The following is a 24,773-nucleotide window of genomic DNA, read 5'->3' on the forward strand; positions in this document are numbered from 1 at the left end:
GCACAATAGAGAATACGTCAACAGGAGTGTCCTCTTTTGTCCATTTTTCAGGAATGTCCTTTTCCAAGGGTAAATGGGACAAACCATCAGCATTTTCGTGATAAGATGCCCTCTTGAATTTGACCTTTTAATTGTGTCCTCCAAGAAACAGAGCCCATGTCTTCATTCATGCTGCTGCTATAAGTGGAACACCCTTCTGTGGATTGAAAATGGACGCTAGTAGTTGATGATCAGTAACGAGGGTAAACTTCACTGGACAATGAGAATAACAATGTGTAAATATAGTGTCTGCCAACACCATTTCCTTTGCCCTTTGGAAAGCCACCTCACACTGCTTTGTCCGTTGCTTTTGCTTCCCGATCCGTAGTAATGAGTTCAAGGGATTCGCACAGTAGCCAGGTTTGGCAGCAACCTGTTACAGTAATTAACAAATCCTAAAATGGAGCACAACTGTGACACATCCTTTGGCCTTGAAGGATAAAACAGTGCTTCAATTTCCTCAGCACACAAGTGTAATAATTGTGTGTCAATGGTGTGACCATAGTAAGTGATGCTTAGTTTAAAGAATTCACGCTTCTTGTCTGAGCCCATAAATCTTCTAATCTTTTTAATGCCATCTTGAGATTTTGGAGAGGTTCCTTGTCCTCCTTACCAGTAACAATGACGTCATCTAGGTGGCACTAGTGCCTGGAAGGTCTTGCATCACCTAATCCATCATTTTGTAAAAGTGTGCAGATGCTACTCCAAAAGTAAGCGGATTGTAGCGATAAGCCCCTTTGTGAGTGTTTATGGTGAGACCATAAGATATAGGAGCAGGATTAGATCATTCAGCCCATCAAGTCTGCTAATGGCTGATCCTGGATCCCACTCAACCCCATACACCTGCCTTCTCACCATTTCCTTTGATGCCCTGACCGATCAGGAAACGATCAGCTTCTGCATTAAATATACCCACGGACTTGGCCTCCACCACAGACTGTAGCAGAGCATTCCACAGATTCATCACTCTGTGGCCCTGTAAATCTAGATATTCCCACAGTAGGAATCATCCTCTGCACATCCACCCTATCTAGTCCTTTCAACATTCAGTAAGTTTCAATGAGATTCCCCCCACATTCTTCAAAATTCCAGTGAGTACAGGCTCAAAGCTGGCAAACACTCCTCCATGTTAACCCCTTCATTCCCAGAATCATCCTCATAAACCACCTCTGGACTCTATCGGATGACAGTACATCCTTTCTGAGATATGGGGCCCAAAACTGTTGACAGTACTCCGACAGCGGCCTGACTAATGTCTTATAAAGGCTCAGCATTATCTCCTTGCTTTTATATTCTATTCCCCTTGAAATAATGTCAACATTGCATTTGCCACCTTTACCACAGATTCGACCTGTGAATTAACCTTCCAGGAGTCTTGCACAAAGACTCCTAAGTCTCTCTGCACCTCTGATGTTTGAACCTTCTCCCCATTCAGATAATAGTCCATACTGTTGTTCTTTTTACCAAAATACATTATCATACATTTCCCAACAGTGTATTCCGTCTGCCTCTTTTTTGCGCTATCTTCGTATTATCTGCAGACTTTGCCACAAAGCCATCAATTCCATTATCTAAATCACTGAGAAACCATGTGAAAGCTAGCGCTCCCAGTACTGACCCCTGAGCAACACCACTGGTCCCCCGAAGTGAGAAATACGTTGGACTCTTCTTCTAGCTCTATCTGTAGAAAGGCCTGGGCTAAGTCCACTTTGCTCAAGTGTTTTCCTTCAGAAAGGTTTGCAAAGGTATGCAGTAACCTGGGAAGAGGCTTTTGATCTACTTTCAATACTAGGTTGGTGGTGAGATTAAAATCACCACAGATCCTACCAGACCCATCCTTCTGAGCTACCAGGACCACTGGTGTTGCCCATGGGCTCCAGTCAGCGTTGGAAAGAATTCCTTCAGCTATGCGACCTAGTTCACTGACTACTTTATTACAAATGGTATAAGGAACTGGGCAGGCCTTGTAAAACCTGGGTCTGGCATTTTCACTTAACACTATTTTACCTTTGATATGTTTGTATTTTCCACTGCTGTCCGGAAGACTGCTGTGGCATCATCCAGTACCTTTCTTAAATTTTCTTCCACTTAAGTCTATTAGGGATGTGGCATGCAAATGATGGCTGGATCTCCATTCAAGTTGTAGTGGTCTCGGGCAATCATGGCCCCACAATGCTGGTCCACCTCTCTTTACCACATACAAGCCCAATGTGGCTTGTTGGTTATTGTAATATCATCTTGAGATTTTTTTACACCGTCTTACATTTTGGAGATGTTCCTTCTCATCCTTACCAGTAACAGTGATGTCATCCAGTTAACACTGAGTGGCTGGGCAGTCTTGTCCTTCCCACAGGAATGATATTTTCTCCATAAGAATTCTCAGTTGGATAACAGCAGGCTTCAATTCAGTATCTTTGAAATGCCATTCACTGCTAGTGTAAGTGATATTGCTTGTATCCTGTTAGCTTTCACTTATGAATCTCAAGGAAAAGCAGTCTGGCATCACTCTCATCATTATCAGATTTTCATCTACAGCATGCAGATTTGTCTTGGGCACCCTCACTTGATATATGTGCCTAAGCCTTTTGCACAGTACTGTGTTTGTCAATGAGGAATGGAGAGAGAGTTTGTAAATCTGGCAGGAGTGAAGAACATTGCGGGAGGGGCGTGGGACAGGTGGCAGAGAAGGAGTGTCAGGGGCAGGGTGGCGCTGCGGGTGCATACACACTCAGCCTTGCTACCCCAGGCGAGGTCATCTGATTCCAAACAATTAGTTTGATCATAACAGAATGTCTATCTTTTGCTTCCTGCTTCCGCCCTTCTCCCTTCCCCTTTTCCCAACTATGATTTCTGCCCCCTTCCCACACTCAGTTTTCAATAGAGACCCATATCAGAATCAGGTTTATCATTACTCACATATGCCACAATTTTTTTGTGACAGCAGTACAGTGCAATACATAGAATTACTATATATAGTTGCAAGAAAAAGTTTGTGAACCCTTTGCAATTATTACTCATAAAATCTAAGTCGCAATGATAGACAAACACAATCTGCCTAAACTAATAACACGAACAACTGTACTTCTCGTCAATACTGGGTACACCATTTAAACAATCATAGCTTAAATTCAAAAAAGTATGTGAACCTCTGGAGTAATGCTTTCTACAAAAGCTATTTGGAGTCTGGTGTTCTCTCTGTTACAAAAACAAAGGAGCTGGTTGTGGATTACAGGAGGAATGGAGATGGGCTAACCCCTATTGATGCCAATGGATCTGGGGTTGAGAGGGTAAACGGCTTTAAGTTCCTCAGCATCCACATCACCGAGCACTTCAAGTGGTCTGTACACACCAGCTGTGTGGTGAAAAAGGCACAACGGCGCCTCTTTCACCTCAGACGGTTGAGGAAGTTTGGTATGGGCCCCCAGATCCTAAGAACTTTCTACAGGAGCACAATTGAGAGCATCCTGACTAGCTGCATCACTGCCTGGTATGGGAATTGTACCTCCCTCAATCACAGGATTCTGCAGACAGCCCAGCATATCTGTAGATGTGAACTTCCCATGATTCAGGACATTTACGAAGACAGGTGTGAAAAAAGGGCCCAAAAGATCACTGGGGACCTGAGTCACCCCAACCTCAATCTATTCCAGCTGCTACCATTCGGGAAATAGTACCGGAAGCATAAAAGCCGGGACCAACAGGACAGCTTCTTCCACCAGGCCATCAGACTGATTAATTCACGCTGATTTGAGTGTATTTCTATGCTACATTGTTCTATATATTATAAATTACGAAATTACACATTGCAGATTTAGACGGAGACGTAACGTAAATATTTTTACTCCTCATGTACATAAATGATGTAAGAAATAAAGTCAATTCAAATAAAGATTGGAGGTGTGGGTTGTAGAGGTGCCCTTTCCTATTAAAAAGACACACACAGTCAGGTTACTGACAGCCTGCTCTTCTCAACAATGATCTGTTTCTGTGCGGCATACCGTGATCAAAACAACTTTCATGAAGAATTGTAGAGATGCATGAAGGGGTAAAAGGCAACAGAAGCATTTCCAAACACCTGATTGTTCATCAGTCCACAGTGAGAGAAATTGTCTGCAAATGGAGGAAATTCAATACTGTTGCTACTCTCCCTGGGAGTTGGCATCCTACAAAGGTCACCACCAAGAGTACAAAGTGCAATGCTGAAGGAGATGAAAAAGAACCAAGGGTGACAAGAAAAGACCTGTAGAAATCTCTAGAACTTGCTAAATTCTCTGTTCTTGTGTCCACTATAACAAAAACACTGAACACGAATGGTGTTCATGGAAGGACACCGCGGAGGAAACCACTGCTCTCCAAAAAACACATTGCGGCACGTCTCAAATTCACAAAAGACCATCTGGATGTTCCGCAATATTTCTGTGGTAGTGTTCTGTGGGCAGATGAGACAAAAATGGAACTTCTTGGCAGAAATGCACGCCATTGTGTTTGGAGGAAGAAAGGGCACGGCACTCCAACACCAAAACCTCATCCTAACTGTAAAGCATAGTGGAAGGAGATCATGGTTTGGGGCTGCTTTGCTGACTTGGGCTGGACAGCTTGAGGGAACAATGAATTCAAAATTGTATCAAGACATTTTACAGGAGAATATCAGGGTGGCGGTTTGTCACCTGATGCTTAATAGAAGTTGGATGATCTAACAATACAATGATCAGGAACACAAGGTTAAATCAGCAACAGAATGGTTTAAAATAATGTGTGTTTTGGAATGGCCAAGTCAGAGTCCAGACCTTAACCCAATTGAGCTGCAGTGGCATAACCTGAAGAGGGCTGTTCATGCAAGGTATCTCAGAAATATTGATAAGCTGAAACAGTTTTTTATGGAGGAATGGTCTAAAATTCCTCCTTGCCATTGTGCAAGAGTGATCAGCAGCTACAGGAAACATTGGTGGAGGTTGTTGCTACTGAAGAGGTTCTACCAGTTATTAAATACAAGGGTTCACATATTTTTTCCAGCCTGGATTGTGAATGATTAAACAATGTGTTCAATAAAAGCATGAAAAATACAGTTGTCTGTGTGTTAGCAGTTTAGGCAGATTGTGTTTGTCCATTATTGTGACTTACATGAAGATCAGGCCACATTTTATGAGTAATTAGTGCAAAAAAACAGGTAATTGCAAGGGGATCACAGACTTTTACTTGCAAGTGCCATGTGCCTAAGACCTTTGCACAGTACTGTACAACCCTGAGATTTATTTTCATGTGGGCATACCCAATATATAGTTGTTGAAGAAAGTGCAAAAACGGGTCTGTCTATCAATTGAAAAAAAACAATGTATGGTGATATCCAAAAAGAGGGAGAATCCTTTCTGCAGGCTGAGAATAAACGGGGAAGACATAAAACAAGTACAGAACTTTTGCTACTTAGGAAGCTGGGTGACATCAGATGGCAGGTGAGACATAGTCCGTGAGCCAGGACCCCAAATTTGGGCTGCTGCTACCATCTGGGGGGAATAATTCCTGTAGTGACTTTTGGCAAGGTATACACCCCTAGTGCTAGAAAATATGTGATAGCATTGCAGCGGTGGTAGCTTTCTGTGTGTTAATGGTCCCTGAAAGTGTATCGTTGAGGGACGTTGTCTTGGAAAATCAAACTCTATAGAGAGAACTCAAAGTTTGGAGGGCCAAAGCAACCAGTTTCGACAAGATCATAGATCAGACTTTATCACAGATCAATCATTAGACAGGAGATGACTGTGACTCCCTGGCCATTCCATCCATCTGATGTGAAAGATAGTGCTCATACTCCATACTGGATCAACTAGAGCGGCTTCTTGTTGGACTGCTCACTGGAAATCCTGACACCAAGACTCAAACACAGTGTCACTGCTCTGGTTCAGTCAGTTAGTCAGGACATGATCTATGCTGTGACATGTGGTCAACATAAACCACCACAGCACCTTCTACTTCCTTACGCAGTAACAGGTGACACTGAGCTCATCCAAACACTGAACAGGCTTGGGCATGGGGTGTCTCACTCCCAACTTGAAGAGAACGACACTGCTCTGTGTCTCCAAAAGCTAGCAACAGCCTCCAACCAGAGAGTTGTACTTCCAGTCCCCATCAAGCCTCATGTCTTCACCAATCTTGCATGGGACAATATCGATAGACTTGAGGAAACTCACACTGGAAAGTGTACATCACATAGAGTCAATGGCATAGTGATACAGGACAATGTCTATGGACCACATCTGTCAAGAGCTGAGCTTCCACACATTGAGAAACTGAAGCAGAGATCAGTCACCATTGAGGACCAAGAACTGGAAGTATATGTAGCAGGTGCTCATGTGGGCCCACAGCCCCTCCCAACCAGGGAACACTGTGTCCAGGAAACCAAGGAAGCTGCTCTTCTTGCCTGCAAGAAGAACCTGGCATGGATACTTGCAAGGTAAACATCCAGAGAATCAGACAATCCCAAGCTGTACTGGTTTTAATGTCAGCACCAGGGACCAAGAACCAATCTCACAAGATATTGTTGTGTATCTGCCAACCATCAATTCACCAGCCACAGAGATGACCACAGTATTCGAAATCCTGAACCAATCAGAGCTAATCAGGAAGGAACTTCATGTAGAAACAATTGTGGTAGTCATGGATCAAGCACTCTGTAAAAGCCACTGAAATTACCTGGAAGCACAAAGAGCGCTTCTCCAACATTCTTCTCAGGATGGGGACATTTCATACCATATGTAATGCCTTAGTCATCCTCAGAAAGCGATGTTATGAGAATGCAGGGTGACTTGGACAGGTTGGGTGAGTGGGCAAATGTATGGCAGGTGCAGTTTAATGTGGGTAAATGTGAGGTTATCCACTTTGGTGGTGGAAAGAACAGGAAGGCAGATTACTATCTAAATGGAGTCAAGTTAGGAAAAGGGGAAGTACAACGAGATCTAGGTGTTCTTGTACATCAGTCAATGAAAGCAAGCATGCAGGTACAGCAGGCAGTGAAGAAAGCTAATGGCATGCTGGCTTTTATAACAAGAGGAATTGAGTATAGGAGTAAAGAGGTCCTTCTGCAGCTGTACAGGGCCCTGGTGAGACCCAACCTGGAGTATTGTGTGCAGTTTTGGTCTCCAAATTTGAGGAAGGACATTCTTGCTATTGAGGGAGTGCAGCGTAGGTCCACAAGGTTAATTCCCGGAATGGCGGGACTGTCATATGTTGAAAGATTGGAGCGACTGGGCTTGTATACACTGGAATTTAGAAGGATGAGAGGGGATCTGATTGAAACATATAAGATTATTAAGGGATTGGACACGCTGGAGGCAGGAAGCATGTTCCCGCTGATGGGTGAGTCCAGAACTAGAGGCCACAGTTTAAGAAAAAGGGGTAGGCCATTTAGAACAGAGATGCGGAAAAACTTTTTCACCCATAGAGTGGTGGATATGTGGAATGCTCTGCCCCAGAAGGCAGTGGAGGCCAAGTCTCTGGATGCATTCAAGAGAGAGTTAGACAGAGCTCTTATAGATAGCGGGGTCAAGGGATATGGAGAGAGGGCAGGAACGGGGTACTGATTGTGTATGATCAGCCATGATCACAGTGAATGGCGGTGCTGGCTAGAAGGGCCAAATGGCCTACTCCTGCACCTATTGTCTATTGTCTATGTAATGCCTTAGCCATCCTCGGAAAGCAATTTCGGGATGCTGGTCTAAAGGACGTATGCATAGAGACTGGAATTGTCATAGAGGGGTCCATCAATGGAGTCCTTGATGGTAAACAGTACAATCGTGCTGTCAGGGTCCATAAGTACATCTATAAAGCACTGATGAGACTCACATGGGCAGAGTTCACACTGTGAGTTGAGGACAACGTTCCAGAGCGGAGTGGGATGATCAAATCATCCTTAGACCAAGTGAATGATGTGGCCAGTGACTTGAACCAACAGAAGTTGAACAATCTACTGCAAAGTCCACTCTTAGCTGAGCTGATAACCCTGTGGACAGACTTTCTGGAACACCTCTGTCACAACAATGGAGAGCTATCCACATTCTGGATATCATACATTGACGTGGTAGAGAACATAGTACTTGGGCTTCTGCGCGCCTCTCGTGAGGGGTCTAGGAGTTGCACCTCCATGCTATAAGAACCTTGATCCCATGGTGTTTTGCCTATGAAAAAGCTACCATTGGTGTAATGCTATCACATATTTTCTAACTCTAGAGATGTGTACCTTGCTTAAAATCACTATGAGCATTATTCCCCTCAGATGGTACCCACCAACCCTACTGGCTCATGGACTAACATGGACATCAAAAGAAGAATGGGGATGGCAAAAGACACCTTTAAATGACCACCAGTAAACTAGGCATGACACCCACCTCAGAGTACTGAAATGTTACGTTTATCCAGTTATGTTAGATGGTTCAGAATGTTGGACAATATCTAGTAACATGAGGAAATGAATTGAAGCAGCAGAGATGTGGTTTTTGAGGAGGATGCAAAGAATATCATGGACGAAACGAATACCGAACGAGGATGTTATGAACAGAGCAAGCACAAAAAGAGAAATATATGAGATCATGAAAAGGCAACGTGACTTCATTGGACATGTGATTAGGAAAGAGGAGTTAGAATACACAGCAATTATGGGAAAGACTGAAGGGAAGAAAGCAAGAGGAAGGCAAAGACAAATGATGATGGAGACAGCAGCCAGAGAACTGGAAATGAATACCAATGAATTGATCCACTTGACCCGAAACAAGAGTGTGTGAGCCATGGCAGTCAAAGCTCATAGCACCTAATGACAATGATGATGATATTCAATAAATCCAATTTTCTTTCTTTTATTAAATTCTCAGAGTACTTTTCACTTCATAAAGTTCAGTTATTTCAGTGAATTGATGGATATAGACTGAACTAAATATCTGTTCAGTTTCTCAGTGTCTTTTATTCAGGAAGTAGTGTTAATATAATGTATCTATTCTATGAGATTTTCATGACTGAAGAATTAATTAGACTATAGAGATTAAACAAGATGTGACAACGATCTATTTACAAGATTCAAGATTGGTTATTGTCATTCCTCAGTTAATGGGATTAAAGAAGAATGGAATGATTGTTACTCTGGATCTGATGCAGCATAAAAAAACACGATAAGCACAAAGAACACAGTAAAAATTGCAAAAAATATAAAGGCAATTCTATAAAACACAATATACAATTAACTGTTATACACATATACAAATTGTATGTACATAAAGTGATGCTTGGTGATGGGTGGTGGGTCAGTTAATGGTTGGAGGAGTTGATCAGCCCGATGGTTTGGGGAAGTAACTGTTTTTGATTCAGGTGGTTTTGGTGTAGCTGCTCTACCTTTTCGATCAGAATCACAATCACATTTATTCCCATTGACATACATTATGTATGAAATTTGTTTTGTGGCAGTGGTACAGTCCAAGATATAAAAAATTACTATAAATTACAAGAAGATTATATTATTGTAATTTATAGTAATTTTATGCTATTTGATAGCAGGTAAAGAAAACTAAATTCGGTTAATTTTAAGCTTCTACATGTATAAATTTGAGATTAGAGAAAGCAGTTAATTCCAGCTCAACATTTCTATTTAGCCTACACTTGAAAGTGGTGAAGCAACAGAGCCCAAAAGCAATGAGTACTCATCAAAAGATTTAGTGAAGCATTAAAATAGAACCAACCTCTTTAGAGAAAATTTTCTGATTGAGTTATTCAGGGCATTTGGTTGACTGATTTCTTCCATTTCCTTTCAGAGCATTGAGGAATTTCTATCTGTTTTGGATGGCGCGACAGATGTTTGTGGAATTATGCTGAGAAAGGTCGACAAAAAGAAAGAAAGGTAAAGTTCAAAGAAAAAGTTTCAAACTGGGAAATATAATTTCAGAATCATGTAGTATCACTGACATTTGTTGTAAAAAATATTGTTTTTTGGCAGCAATACAGTGCAATACATAAAATAAATGATATATAAATTATGGTAAGAAGTATATATTTTTAAATTAGTGCAAAAAGTGAGTTAAAATTCGTGAGGTAGTGTTCATGGGTTCATTGACCATTCATAAATCTGATGGCAGAAAGGAAGTAGCTGTTCCTGAAACACTGTGTCTCCTCTGTTGGTAGTAATGTGAAGAGGGCACGTGCTGGGTGATGGGTGTTCTTTGTGATGGCTGCCGTTTACTTGAGGTATCACCTTTGGAAGATATCCTCATTGTTGTCCATGATGGAGTTGGCTTAGATAACAATTCTCTGCAGATATTTCTGATTCTGTGTGATGGTCCCAAAGGTAGAGTGAATTTTCTAGGGTAAAGCTAAGTGTAGACCCTTTTAAAGAAAACAGTAAGTAGCAACATGTTACCTAGAAATTGGACCTGTTTGGAACTTTCTTCAATTTGTAAATATTGTTTGGGTGACAGGATGGAGATACGTCTCTACCAAAAGAGGTGTGAGGCGCTTCTTCCCTCCACTAGCCTGCAGGTCACCTCTGGGCAAAGTGTTGCACCTGCTTAGCCCCAGATCAGAGTCACGTGAAGCCATGGGAACAGGTGGTGGATGGTCGCATGAGCAGCTGGTGCATATCAGAAGCCCTGGTTATGCAACCACTGACGCCAGGCAGAATATCTCTGAAGAGTATTGATAATGCTGGGGTCACCCAACTTGTAAAGACACTGCCCAGAAGAAGGCAATGTAGAAAAATTTACCAAGAACAGTCATTTTCAGGAAAGACCATGATCGTCCAAGTCATATGACACACCACATAATGAGCAAATGAAATAGTGTCTAAAATACACTATTTTCCAGTGTTGAAGGGTTTGTTTCCAATTACAGTGAAGTTCCATCCATCAGGAAATTGGACCAGGCACATCCAAGAAAGCTTTCATTCGTCTTTGATGTTTCTGTCGTATGAGGACATCGTCTGTGTGGTACTCCCTTTAAAATTAACAAGAGAAATTGGGTCCAAAGGCCACAACTACCAACAATTATAATAGTGCACAGTAGCCCACTCCCATCCCCACTTTTCCATTATCTCACGTACCAGTTGTCAGTCATCTCCGTGCATTGCATGGTGAGATCGCAAGAAATGTGCGGACCAGCTTGCATGGGTCAGTGTATGGATGATGTAAGCAACTGACATCAATTAAAGGTATAAATCATATTTTAATAATCTCAGGTGGAAGCTATGGTAAGAATGTCTTATTCTAAGGCTGTTTCTTCTTTATCATTTCCAATGCAGCACTAGCACAACACACAGCATCCAGGTAAACTGTCTAAAATCCATTTTCTAGCCAACTTTTTAAAAACGTCCTTGAAGCACACTTGCGTTTGAACATTTATTTCAGGAAGGTAATTTATTTTCAAGTACATTTATTATCAACGAATGTATAAATCATACAACCTTAATTTGCTTGCTCACAGGTAGCCACAAAGCAAGAAACCCGAAAGAACCAAATTTAATGGGGGAAAAAAGAATAAAATGAAAAATAGAAGACCAAAACTGGATGCATAAGAGAAAAAAAAACAAATTGTACAAATAATTGAAGCGAACAACATAATTTGCAATGTTTTTTCTTTCTCTTGCACATTGAGTGTTGGTCTTTTTATTTTTATTCTTTCTTTTCTTTAAATTGGGTTCTTTCAAGTTTCTTGCTTTGTGGCTGTAACATAGAATATAGAACAGTGCAGCACAGTACAGGTCCTTTGGCCCACAATATTATGCCAGCCTTTTAACCTTTCTACCCACTCCCTCCTGTATAGCCCTACATTTTTCTTTCATCTATGTGCCTATGTAAGAACCTCTGAAAGGTCCCTAATGTTTCTACCTCTACCACCACCCTTGTAGTTTGTTCCATGCACACATCGATCTGTAAAAAAATTACTACCACTGACATGACAATTATGGCATATTTGTAAATGGCTTAGCATGGACTAGATGGGCCAAAGGGCCTGTTTCAATGCTGTACTTTTCTATGACTCTGCTTTCCTTCAATCACCTTCGCTATTGCTATCCTGGGGAAAAGATGTTTGCTGCCCACTCAGGATACACCCCGTCTCACCTTATATTCCACATCATCATTATGTGTTGTGTCATATGACTTGGGCAATCACCTTCTTTCATCTGTCTTTTATCCCCCTTCAGGCTGCTGTTCTTCATTTCTCTATCCATGACAATGATAGTCCTTGCCAAATTTTTCCAGAGAAGTAGTTTGCCATTCCCTTCTTCTGGGCAGTGTCTTTACAAAATGAGTGACTCCAGCCATTATCAATACTCTTCAGAGATGGTCTCTCTGAATCAGTGGCCACATAACCAGGATTTGTGATATGCACCAGTTGCTCATACAGCCATCCACCACTTTCTTCCATGGCTTCACATAACCATTAACCGTGGGTGGGGGGTAGCTAAGCAGGTGCTACACCTTGCCCAAGGGTGACCTGCAGGCTAGTGATTAGTGGAGGAAAGGAATGCCTTGCACCTTTTTTAAAGACGTATCTCCACCCTGCCACCCATTGTATTATTTGTTCTATTTAATTTACATTTCCTCAGTTACTCAAAATACTTACACTCTTAGTATTCTCTTGGCAGTTTATCAAATAAAAAATGTAGGTAGTTCTTGAGCACCACACAATTTTGGAGGAACTCAGCATCTATGACAGGGTATAAACAACGTTTCTGACCAAGACCCTTCTTCAAGACTGAAAATGAAGGGGGCAGAAGGCAGAATAAGAAGGTGGTAGAGGAGGAAGAGTACAAGATGGCAGATAACACACACACAATGCTGGAGGAACTCAGCAGGCCAGGCAGCATTTATGGAAAAAAACTACAGTCAACTGTATTCTTTTCCATAGATGTTGGCTGGCCTGCTGAGTTCCTCCAGCTTTTTGTGTGTGTAGCTGGGATTTCCAGCATCTGCAGATTTTCTCTTGTTCAAGATGGCAGATGATAAATAAGTGAGACCAGATAAGAAGGAAGCTTGGGGGAGTTGGGATGAAATAAGAAGCAATAGGTGGAAAAGGTAAAGGGCTGAAGAAGAAAGAATGTGATAGGAAAGTAAGAGTGGGCAACACAAATAAAAATAATTTTTAGAAGTTGATGCAAGGAATCAACGTTGACATTGCACAGAAGAACAGGTGAAGCCTGGGACAGATCACCCACCACCATATTCAATATGATGAGGGAGATGCGTTAGGGACATTTAAGAAACTCTTAGACACAAATGATATTATCACAGATGATAGAAAAATGGAGGGCTATGTAGTATGGAAGGGTTAGGTTGATCTTGGAGTATACTACAAGATCATTGTGGACCAAAGGGCCAGGACTGGTCTCTAATGTTCCATGTTTTAATACACTGGGAGGCTTGAGGTGTCAAGTGATCTACTTAGAACACAGAACAACATTGCACAGCACAGGCCCTTGTGTCCTTCTCTAATATCAATCTAATGCTTCCCTCCAACAAAGCTCTCTAATTTTCTCTCATCCATGTGCCTATCTAAGAGACGTGCTGAGTTCCTCCAGCATTTTGTGTGGGTGTGGCTCAAGATCTGCAGAATCTCTTGTGTACTGTGCTCTGCAGCTGTTAACTCTGCTGACATCACTCTGAAGCGTGAGTTGACTTTCATCCACAATGTCCTCTTGTCTAGGCAGGTCCTGTTTCAGCACCGGCAGGCATTGCTTGAACAAGTCAAAGGCACCGAGGACCCAGCGCTGGTTCTGCACCTGACCTCCGTTCTGTTGTTCCAGCTCTCAACGCACCAGATGCTTCATGCACCTGGCAGATGTGTACCACAGCTCATCAGCTTCCTCAGCAGCAAGATTTCTGAGGTAACTTCACAACCACTCAACGTTTTGAAATTGCAGGTTTCCCTTTGAAATTTACACTCTATTAGGCACCTCCTGTGCTTTCAAAGTAAGTTTATGCCAAAATACGTAAAGCACACAGTGGCCACTTTAGTAAGTATTTCCTGTACCTAATAAAGTGGCCACAGAGTGTATGTTCATGGTCTGTTTCTGTAGCCCAACTACTTCAAGGATTCAGAGATGCTCTTGTGCACATCACTGTTGTAACGCATGGTTATCTAGTTCCTGTCAGTTCTTCTCTGACCTCTCCGCTAACAAGGTGTTTTCCCTCAGACCTGCCTCTTACTGGGTGGCTTTCTCTGTAAACCCTAGAGACGGTTGTGTATGAAGATCCCAGGAGCTTAGCAGTTTCTGAGAACTCCGTCTGGCATCAGCAATCATTCCACAGTCAAAGTCACTTAGATCACATTTCTTCCTCATTCTGATGTTTGCTCTGAACAACAACTGAACCTCTTGACCATGTCTGCATGCTTTTATGCATTGAGTTGCTGCCACATGATTGGCTGATTGTATATTTACATTAATGAGCAAGTGTACAGGTGTGTTTAATCAAGTGGCCACTGCAAGTATACAGGTAAGAAGGAATTTTTTTAACCAGAGGGTAGTGAATCTGTGGAATGCTCTGCCACAGACTGCGGTGGACATCAAGTCCGTGGGTATATTTAAAGCAGAAGTTGATAGTTTCCTGGTTGGTTGGGGCATCAAAGGATATGCTGAGAAGGCAGGTATATGGAGTTGAGTGGGATTTGGAATCACCCATGATGGAATGGGGGAGCAGACTTGATGGGCTGAAGGGCCTCATTCACTTACATCTTACTGCAATTTTAGTGGAAAATAAGGCAAACTTTCCATTAAAACTGATTAACGCCGGCAAGGGATTAAATAATGCCACATCGCAAGGGAAATAATAAGACCATAAAATTATAGGAGCTGATTCATCGAGTCTGCTGCGCCATTCAATCATGGGCTGATCCAATTCTTCCATTTGTTCCCACTCGCCTGCCGTCTCCCCATACCCTTTGATACCCTGGGTAATCAAGAACCTATCTACCTCTGCCTTAAGTACACCCAATGACTTGGCCTCCACAGCTGCTTGTGGCAACAAATTCCACAGATTTACCACCCTCTGATCAAAGTAATTTCTCCGCATCTCAGTTCTAAAAGGATGTCCTTTAATCCTGAAGTCGTGCCCCCTTGTCCTTGTATCGCCTACCATGGGAACTAACTTTCCCGTATCTAATCTGTTCAGGCCTTTTAACATTTGGAATGTTTCTATGAGATCCCCCCTCATTCTCCTGAACTCCAGGGAATACAGCCCAAGAGCTGCCAGATGTTCCTCATACGATAACCCTTTCATTCCTGGAATCATTCTCATGAATCTCTTCTGAACCCTCTCCAATATCAGTATATCCTTTCTAAAATAAGGAGTCCAAAACTGCACACAATACTCCCAAGTGTGGCCTCAACACTGCTCTTATATTCTATACCTCTAGAAATGAATGCCAACATTGCATTCTCCTTCACAACCGACTCAACCTGGAGGTTAACCTTCAGGGTATCTTGCACAAGGACTCCCAAGTCCCTTTGCATCCCTGCATTTTGAATTCTCTCCCCATCTAAATAATAGTCTGCTCATTTATTTCTTCCACTAAAGTGCATGACCATACACTTTCCCACATTGTATTTCATTTGTCACTTCTTTGCCCATTCTCCTAAACTATCTGTCTCTCTGCAAGCTCTCTGTTTCCTCAACACTACCCGCTCCTCCACCTATCTTTGTATCATTGGCCAATTTAGCCACAAATCCATTAATATCGTAGTCCAAATCATTGACATACAACGTAAAAAGTAGTGGTCCCAGCACTGACCCCTGTGGAACTCCACTGGTAACCGGCAGCCGGCCAGAATAGGATCCCTTAATTCCCAGGCCTTCTGAAAAACCAAGTACGCCATGTCCACTGCATCTCCTTTGTCTATCCTGCTTGTAGCTTCCTCACAGAATTGCAATAGATTAGTCAGGCAGGATTTTCCTTTCTGGAAACCATGCTGGCTTTGGCCTATTTTGTCATGTGCCTTGGGATACTCCATAATTTCATCCCTAACAATTGATTCCAACAAATTCCCAACCACTGATGTCAGGCTAACAGTTTCCTTTCTGCTGCTCCCACCCTTCTTAAGTAGTGGAGTAACATTTGCAATTTTCAGTACAAGGAAATGAAGTTTGTGCGGTGAAAATTACAACTGAGAAGGTGCTCAGGAAGCTTAATGGTCTGAGGGTGTAAAAAGGGCCCGAAGGATCATTGGGACCCGAGTCACCCTAATCACAAACTGTTCCAGCTGCTACCATCCAGGAAACGGTACCGCAGCATAAAAGCCAGGACCAACAGGCTCCCGGACAGCTTCTTCCACCAGGCCATCAGACTGATTAACTCATGCTGACCCAACTGTATGTCTGTTATATTGACTATCCTGTTGTACATAATATTTATTAAAAATTACCATAATTGTACATTGCACATTTGAACAGATGTAACATAAAGACTTTTACTTCTCATGTGTATGAAGGGTGTGAAATAATAGTCAATTCAAAAAACCAGTTCTTAATTATGGATACTGTCTGTTTGAGGCATTGCTTCTTGGAGATGTCCTGGATGGTGGGGAGGCCGGTGCCCACGATGGAGCTGACTGTAGCAGCTTATGTAGATCCTGTGCAGTGTCCCTCTCCCATACCAGACAATGATGCAGCGAGTACCTATCTAACAGTCTCGTAAATACCCCTAAAGTAATCTACCTGATGTATCTCTGATGTAATGAAAATGTAATTTAACACAAGGGTATGTAGGAACTTCTTAACAGAAAAATGTGTAAATCTCGGGAATACTCTACCCCCGAGAGCGGTAGCGGCTCGCTCACTAGTATGAAAGATCAGAGGGTTGAGGGCCTTGGAGAAATGGCTCAGAGAATGTTACACCCTGGCCAGACAGCCATAATCAATATTAGAAGGTGGAGCAGGCTCGAAGGGCCAAGTAACTGACTCCAGCTTAAAAGAGATACTTAATATGTTTCAGAAATATAGATGTTTTGTTTTTAAGATCACAAAATTTACTTTAAGCAGCCTGAATAGATGGAACCTGATGCAGTGCGCTGTCTAGCTGCTAGTTTTGAGAGGAGCCAAAGCCATGATTGAATGGTGGAGCAGACTCAATGGGCTGAATGGCCTAATTCTAGTCTTATGTCTTATAGTTTTGTTATTTATACAATAATAGCTCATTAAATAGTTCTGTAAATTTTAGGGACATTTTCAAACACAAATTGTAGCTGGTGTAAGATTGGAGAGGTGGGTTCTCCATCTTGTTGCTGGGTATCCCAGTGTGATCAGGAGGCACGTGTACAGACTTGGTGGGCTCCAGTGACGAAGGACAGGGATGGGTGTACCTTCCTTTGGGTTACAGCAGATCTGTGTAAATTTAGCACCTACCTAGAGTGGCTGACCGCTGGCACTTAAGCAGAAACTTCTTAAAGCCTGTGTTTCCCAGTCACTCATGTAGCCCACATTGACAACCATCCCTCAAGCACCCCAAGCTACAGTGTCAGAAATTCCCTCCTTAAACTTATATCTGTGTGTGTGTGTGTGTGTCTTTCTTTCTCTCTCTCTCTCTCTCCCCCTCTCTCTCCCCTCACCCCTCTCTCTCCCCCTCTCTCTCCCCTCCCTCTCTCCCCCTCTCTCTCCCCCCTCTCTTTCAGTCTCTGTCTCCTTGCCCTCCTCCCTCTCTGATTCCCTGTCTCTCTCCTGTCTGTGTTGGAAATTAAACATTTGGCTGTTTAAAAGGGAATAAGAATTGTTACAATTCCTACATGAGAGATTATTAATATATTTGACAACACCAACCACACCTTAAGTCAGAAAATTGGCTGGAACAGAATCAAAGCCTGACTGAAGTAAGTGAGATCTTTTGTTATTTTTTTCTCCCTCAGGATCAATACAAACTCCTAGTGAAGTATCAAGGTCTAGTGGTGAAACAACTCGTAGGTCAACACCGAAAAAGCAAAGAGGACGAGGACTCTGGAGAACGCAGCAACCTTGAGAAAGATGCAGAAAGTGATGTAGAGGCAGTTCGAAAGGAGCTGCAAGAATTAACTCCATTTGTCAAAGATCTCGTGCTGAAAGCCAGAAAAACTTCGGTGACAGAAGAGTGAAATGAGATCTTGTGGAATGACTGAATTTACCAATCAGTATGTACATTAGAGAGTTATAAAATTTTAAAAATGTCATTTAATATTAAACAGAATAAACTGCCATAGATCATCTTGATTAAATTCATAACAATCCTTTTAATAAAATGTTGTACCTACAAGTCCTATGTATTTTGGATTGTAACATGAACATTTAATAGCTGGATGTAACAGTGTGATATTTTTCTTAATTGTCTAATACAATTCAGATACAGAGAAAAGATTTTACCATTCTGCTCAGATGAACTCTTGTTAATCTGTTCATTCTACCATATTTATTTGAATATTCTTGATTTACAAAATAGAGAAATAAATCTGCAGATTGATAATGCTGCCAAATCTCACTGTGCCATTCTACCAGAATCTTCACAGAAATGGGCTGCTGTTTTAGTCTCACAAAAAGAAGCTTTGTTGCAAAGGAGTAAACAGTCGATATTTCGGGCTGAGACCTTTCATCAAGTCTCAGCCCGAAATGCTGAATGTTCATTCATTTCCATAGATGTTGCCTGACCTGCTGAGTTCCTCCAGTGTTTTGTGTGCGTTGCTCTGGATGTCCAGCATCTGCAGAAACTCTTGTGTCTCTGATACTCCTGAATTTTTCAACATATCATTCTACTGGTAGCCTGGTAAGACACAGTACTAGCAAGTGTTGTCCAAATGGTGTAAAGCTGAAATAAATTGTTAGAAGCCATTGTAGACAGGAAAAGAGATTTACAAAAACAAGAGGGTTGTGAATACTGGAACTCTGGAACAGAAAAATGTCATAGTTGGAAGAAATATTGAAGTACTGAAGAACTACCCAGTTCTGATGAGAGGTCAGTATAAAACATGAGGTGCTTCTCTGCAATGCCAACTGCCTCAGCTGTTGAGGACTTCCAGTACTTTTCTGTTCTTATTTAGGAAAAAGCAAAGATATTTAAAAAAATATATATTGGTGTCACCTTGCACCACAATGTCTTAAATAGCAAACAAAAATCAAAGCTTGATAATCTGGAATAAAAATACTTGATTAAAAACTCATTGATTTTAAACATTAATATGGATTCTCTGAATTCTACTTCCAGCATTTTGTTTCAGAGTCACACACGATTTTCTTCTCATATTTTCCTGTATTTTTGACTAGTACTCTGGAATGAACATAGCTCAATGCAGAAGACAAGAGGACTCTGGAGAAAGCAGCAACATTGAGAAAGATGCAGAATACAATGTAGAGACCGTTCAAAAGGTGCTGCAAGAATTAACTCCGTTTGTCGAAGATATAGTGTTGAAAGTCAGAGAAACTTCAGTGACAGTAGAGTGAAAATCCATTGGAAATTAGATCTTATGGAATGGCAGCGCAGATTCTGGCCAAATGTTCTAATTGTTTTATAGTCTTACAGCACAAGTCTCCTGAAAAACAGACCAAAGAATTCTGAAATGATGAATGCTGTTCTATTAAAGGAAGTTTAAAAACATATTACAATAACAAAAATATATTTTCATTAAAGAAAATAAGTGATACTCATCAATTCTGTTTCTTTAATTGTTTGAACTCTACAGTTAAGTTCAAAGTAATTACTGAAGTACAGAAAATACACATTCATTTATTTATGGGCACTCAATAAACAGAATAAAAACTACATGCAAAGATGACAAATCATGCAAATACAAAAAGAAAAATTAATAATAGACAAGTAAATAAAACTGAAAACCTGAGTTGTAGAGTCATAGAAACATAGGAAACCTACAGCACAATACAGGCCCTTCAGCCCACAAAGCTGTGCCGAACATGTCCTTACCTGAGAAGTGTGAGTGCTTGAAAGTGCGTTCACAGGTGGAATCAGTTCAGTGTTGAAGAGAATAAAGTTTTCCTCTCTGGTTCAGGAGTCTGATGGTTGATGGGTAAGAACTGTTTCTGAATCTGATGATGTCAGTCCTATGGCTCCTGTACCTCCTACCTGATGGCAGCATCGTCATGAAGAAATTCACACAATTCTCCAGTGTCTTTGTCATAATGACATAGGAGCAGAATTAGGCCATTTGACCCATCAAATTTGTTCAGCCATTCAGTCATGGCTGATCCTTTTCTTCCCCCTCCCCAGCCCCACTCTCCGGCTTTCTCCCCATAACCTTTGATACCGTGCCCAATCAAGTGCTTATCAATCTCTGCCTGAAATATATCCAATGTCCTGGCACCCACAGCTGTGTGTGGCAAAAATTTCCACAAATTCACTACCCTCTGGCTAAAGAAATATCTCCACATCTCTGTTTAAAATGGACACCCCTCTATCTTGAGGCTGTGCCCTCTTGTCCTAGACTCTCCCACCATGGGAAACATCCTTTCCACATCTACTCTATTAAGGCCTTTCAATATTCAAAAGGTTTCAATGAGATCCCCCCTCATCCTTCGAAATTCCAGCGAGTACAGACCGAGAACCATCAAATGTTCCTCATATGATAACCTTTTCATTCCTGGGATCATCCTTGTGAATCTCCTCTGGACCCTCTCCAATGCCAGCACATCTTTTCTAAGATGAGGGGCCCAAAACTGTTCACAATACTCATGGTGAGGCCTCACCAGTGCCTTTTAAAACCTCAGCATCACATCCTTGCTCTTGTATTCTAGACCTCTTGAAATGAATGCTAACATGACATTTGCCTTCCTCACTACTGACTCAGCCTGCAAGTTAATTCTTAGGGTGTTCTGTACAAGGACTCCCAAGTCCCTTTGCATATCAGATTTTTGGATTTTCTCCCCCATTTAGAAAATTGTCCGCACATTTACTCTTCTCCCAAAGTGCATGACCATGCATTTTCCAACATTGTATGTTTGTATTTCATTTGCCACTTTCTTGCCCATTCTCCTAATCTGTCTAAGTCCTTCTGCAGCCTACCTGTTCCCTCAAAGCTACCTGCCCTCCCCCAATCTTGTATCATCTGCAAACTTGGCAACAAATCCATCTATTCCATCATCTAAATCATTGACTTACAGCATAAAAAGAAGCTATCCCAACACCAACCCTGGCGGAACAGCACTATTCACTGACAGCCAACCAGAAAAGGATCCTTTTATTCCCACTCGTTGATCCTACCAATCAGCCAATGCTGTAACCATACCAGAAACCTTCCTGTAATACCATTGGCTCTTAACTTGGTAAGCAGCCTCATGTGTGGCACCTTGACAAAGGCATTCTGAAAGTCCAAATATACAATAGCCTTTATCTATCCTACTTTTAATCAAAATCAGAATCAGGTTTATTATCACTGACATTTGTCATGAAATTTATTAACTTGGCAGTAGCAGTTCAATGCAATACATAATATAGAAGAAGAGTGAAAGATAAAATAATAATAATAAATATATAAATTAATTACAGTGTCTGTATATTGAATAGATTAAGTCAAGTCAAGTCACTTTTTATTGTTATTTTGACCATAACTGCTGGTACAGTACACAGTAAAAACGAGACAATGTTTTTGAGGACCATGGTGCTACATGAAACAATACAAAAACTACACTGAACTATGTAAAACAACGCAAAAACTACGCTAGACTACAGACCTACCCAGGACTGCATAAAGTGCACAAAACAGTGCAGGCATTACAACAAATAATAAACAAAACAATAGACACTGTAGAGAGCAGTAAGTTGTCAGTCCAGACTCTGGATATTGAGGAGTCCGATGGCTTGGGGGAAGAAACTGTTACATAGTCTGGTCGTGAGAGCCTGAATGCTTCGGTGCCTTTTCCCAGATGGCATGAGGGAGAAGAGTTTGTAGGAGGGATGCGTGGGGTCCTTCATAATGCTGTTTGCTTTGCAGATGCAGCGCGTAGTGTAAATGTCTGTAATGGCGGGAAGAGAGACCCTAATAATCTTCTCAGCTGACCTCACTATCCGCTGCAGAAGAACGAATCATGCAATAGAACGAATGCATTAAAACAGTGAGGTAGTGTTCATGAGTTGAATGTCCATTTAGGAATTGGATGGCAGAGGGGAAGAGGCTGTTCCTAAATCACTGAGTGTGTGCCTTCAGGCTTCTGTACCTCCTAATTGATGGTAACAGTGAGAAAAGGGCATGCCCTGGGTGCTGTGGGTCCTTAATAATGGGCGCAGCCTTTCTGAAACACAACTCTCTGAAGATGTCCTGGGTACTTTGTAGGCTAGCACCCAAGATGGTGCCAACTAAATTTGCAACCCTCTGCAGCTTCTTTCAGTCCTGTGCAGTAGGCCCCCATACCAGACAGTGATGCAGCCTGTCAGGATGCTCTCCATGGTACATCTATAGAAGTTTTTGACTGTATTTGTTGATGTGCCAATTCTCTTCAAACTCCTAAAGAAGTATATTCACTCTCTTGCCTTCTTTATAACTGCATCGATATGTTGGGACCAGGTTAGTCCACAATCAGCTCTTTTGTCTTACCGACATTGAGTGCAAGGTTATTGCTGCATCACCACTCCACTAGTTGGCATATCTCACTCCTATACACCCTGTCATCTCCATCTGAGATTTTAACAATGGTTGTATCATCAGTAAATTTATAGGTGGTATTTGAGCTATGTCTAGCCACACAGAGTAGAGCAGTGGGCTAAGCACACACCCTAAGGTGCATCAGTGTTGATTGTCAGTGAGGAGGATATGTTATCACCAATCTGCACAGACTGTGGTCTTCCAGTTAGGAAGTCGAGGATCCAATTGCAGAGGGAGGTACAGAGGCACAGGTTCTGCAACTTCTCAATCAGGATTGTGGGAATGATGGTATTAAATGTTGAGCTATAGTCAATGAACAGCATCCTGACATAGGTGTTTGTATTGTCCAGGTTGTCTAAAGTCGCGCAGAGAGCTATTGAGATTGCATCTGCTGTTGTCCTATTGTGGCGATAGGCAAATTGTAGTGGATCCAGGTCCTTGCTGAGGCAGGAGTTCAGTCTAGTCATGACCAACCTCTCAAAGCATTTCATCACTGTAAGATGTGAGTGCTACCAGGCGATAGTCATTAAGAGAGGTCATATTATTCTTCTTAGGCATTGGTATAATTTTTGCCTTTTTGAAGCAACTGGAAACTTCTGCCCATCGCAGTGAGAAATTGAAAATGTTCTTGAATACTTCAGACTGCACAAGTTTTCAGAGCCTTACCAGATACTCCATCGGGACCTTCTGGCTAATCTCCTCAAAGCATTCCAACAGGTTCGTCAGGCAAGATTTTCCATTAAGGAAACCATGCTGACTTTGTCCTATCTTGTCCTGTGTCACCAAGTACTCCGTAACCTCATCTTTGACAATTGACTCCAATGTCTTCCCAACCATTGAGGTCAGGCTAACTGGTCTATAATTTCCTTTCTGCTGCCTCTCCTTTCTTAAAGAGCCGAATGACTTTTACAGTTTTCCAGTCCTTTGGCATCATGCCAGAGTCCAATGATATTTGAAAGAACTTTACTAATGCCTCCACAATCTCTACCCCTACCTCTTTCAGAACCCTAGGGTGCAGATCATCTGGTCTGGATGACTTATGTACCCTTAGGCCTTTCAGCTTTTTGAGCACCTTCTCCCTTGTCACAGTAACTTCACCCACTTCTCTTCCTTCACACCCTTCAACACCTGGCACTCTGCTGGTGAAGACTGATGCAAAATACTCATTTAGTTCATTAACCATCTCCTTGTCTCCCATTATTATTCCTCCTGCCTCATTTTCTAGCAGTCCAATATCCACTCTCATCTCTCTTTTATTTTTTACATACTTGAACATTTCCCTTTGACACGCCTTTTCTATTTCCCATTTTTTATTTGTCAAACCTCAGTCTGTGATGAATTGAAAAAGGACAGATTACCTGCCTGTCTGTCTGTTACCAATTACCTGTGCTTGTTTTGGGACAATTTGTTGGACTGAGGGTAAAGGATTTGTGGAAAAGAGATAGTTGTAGGGGTAGGGAGATAAATCTATGAAAGAATAGTTGAATATAAAAGGAATAGAACAGTCCTGGTGAAAGGGCTCAGCCCAAGGTGTCAACAATTTATTTATTTCCATCGATGCTGCCTAACCTGCTGAGTTCCTCCAGCATCTTGTGTAGTTGCTCTGGATTTCCAGCATCTGCAGAATCTCTTGTGTTTAAAGTTGACTTGCTGTTTGGTGCCAGTCTGTGTAACACTGTATTGTTTTACATTTCTAGTCCTTGTAAATAATTAGAATCAGGTTTAATATCACTGGCATATGTCCTGAAATACATTGTTATGCAGCAGCAGTACAATGCAGTACATAGTAATAAAAACTATAAATTACACTATATAAAAACATTAAATAAGTAGTGCAGAAAGAGAGGAAATCAAAATAGCAAGGTAGTGTTGGTTGTCTATTCAGAAACCTGATGGCAGAGCAGAAGAAGGTACTCGAAACCATTGAGTGAGTGTCTTCAAGCTCCTGTACCTCCTTTCTTGAGCAATGAGAAGAAGGGATGTCCAAGGTATTGGGGTCCTTAATGAAGAATATGACCTTTGGAGATATCCTCGATGCTGGGGATGCTGGTGCCCACGACGGAGCTGGCTGAGTTTACAACTTTCTGAAGCTTTTTCCGATCCTGTGCAGTTGCCCCTCCATATTAGACAGTGATGCAAAGATAGATCCGATGAAAAGGTTAAAGTA

At 41.7% G+C, this 24,773-nt stretch overlaps 1 protein-coding gene across 1 annotated transcript in view; it reads left to right on the top strand.

The window, feature by feature from the left end:
• ufl1 (UFM1-specific ligase 1) overlaps positions 1-18,490 on the top strand; it is a 104,324-nt gene extending 85,834 nt beyond the window's left edge. The window contains exons 17-19 of the mRNA XM_073057501.1: positions 9,825-9,910; positions 13,708-13,888; positions 17,900-18,490. Of these exons, the coding sequence (XP_072913602.1) occupies positions 9,825-9,910; positions 13,708-13,888; positions 17,900-18,121 (489 nt within the window). The 3' untranslated portion in view covers positions 18,122-18,490. The remainder of the gene's footprint in view (positions 1-9,824; positions 9,911-13,707; positions 13,889-17,899) is intronic.
• Positions 18,491-24,773: the final 6,283 nt, after the last annotated feature.

This window comes from Hemitrygon akajei, chromosome 9 (assembly GCF_048418815.1).
Source record: "Hemitrygon akajei chromosome 9, sHemAka1.3, whole genome shotgun sequence".
Classification (NCBI taxonomy): Eukaryota; Metazoa; Chordata; class Chondrichthyes; order Myliobatiformes; family Dasyatidae; genus Hemitrygon; species Hemitrygon akajei.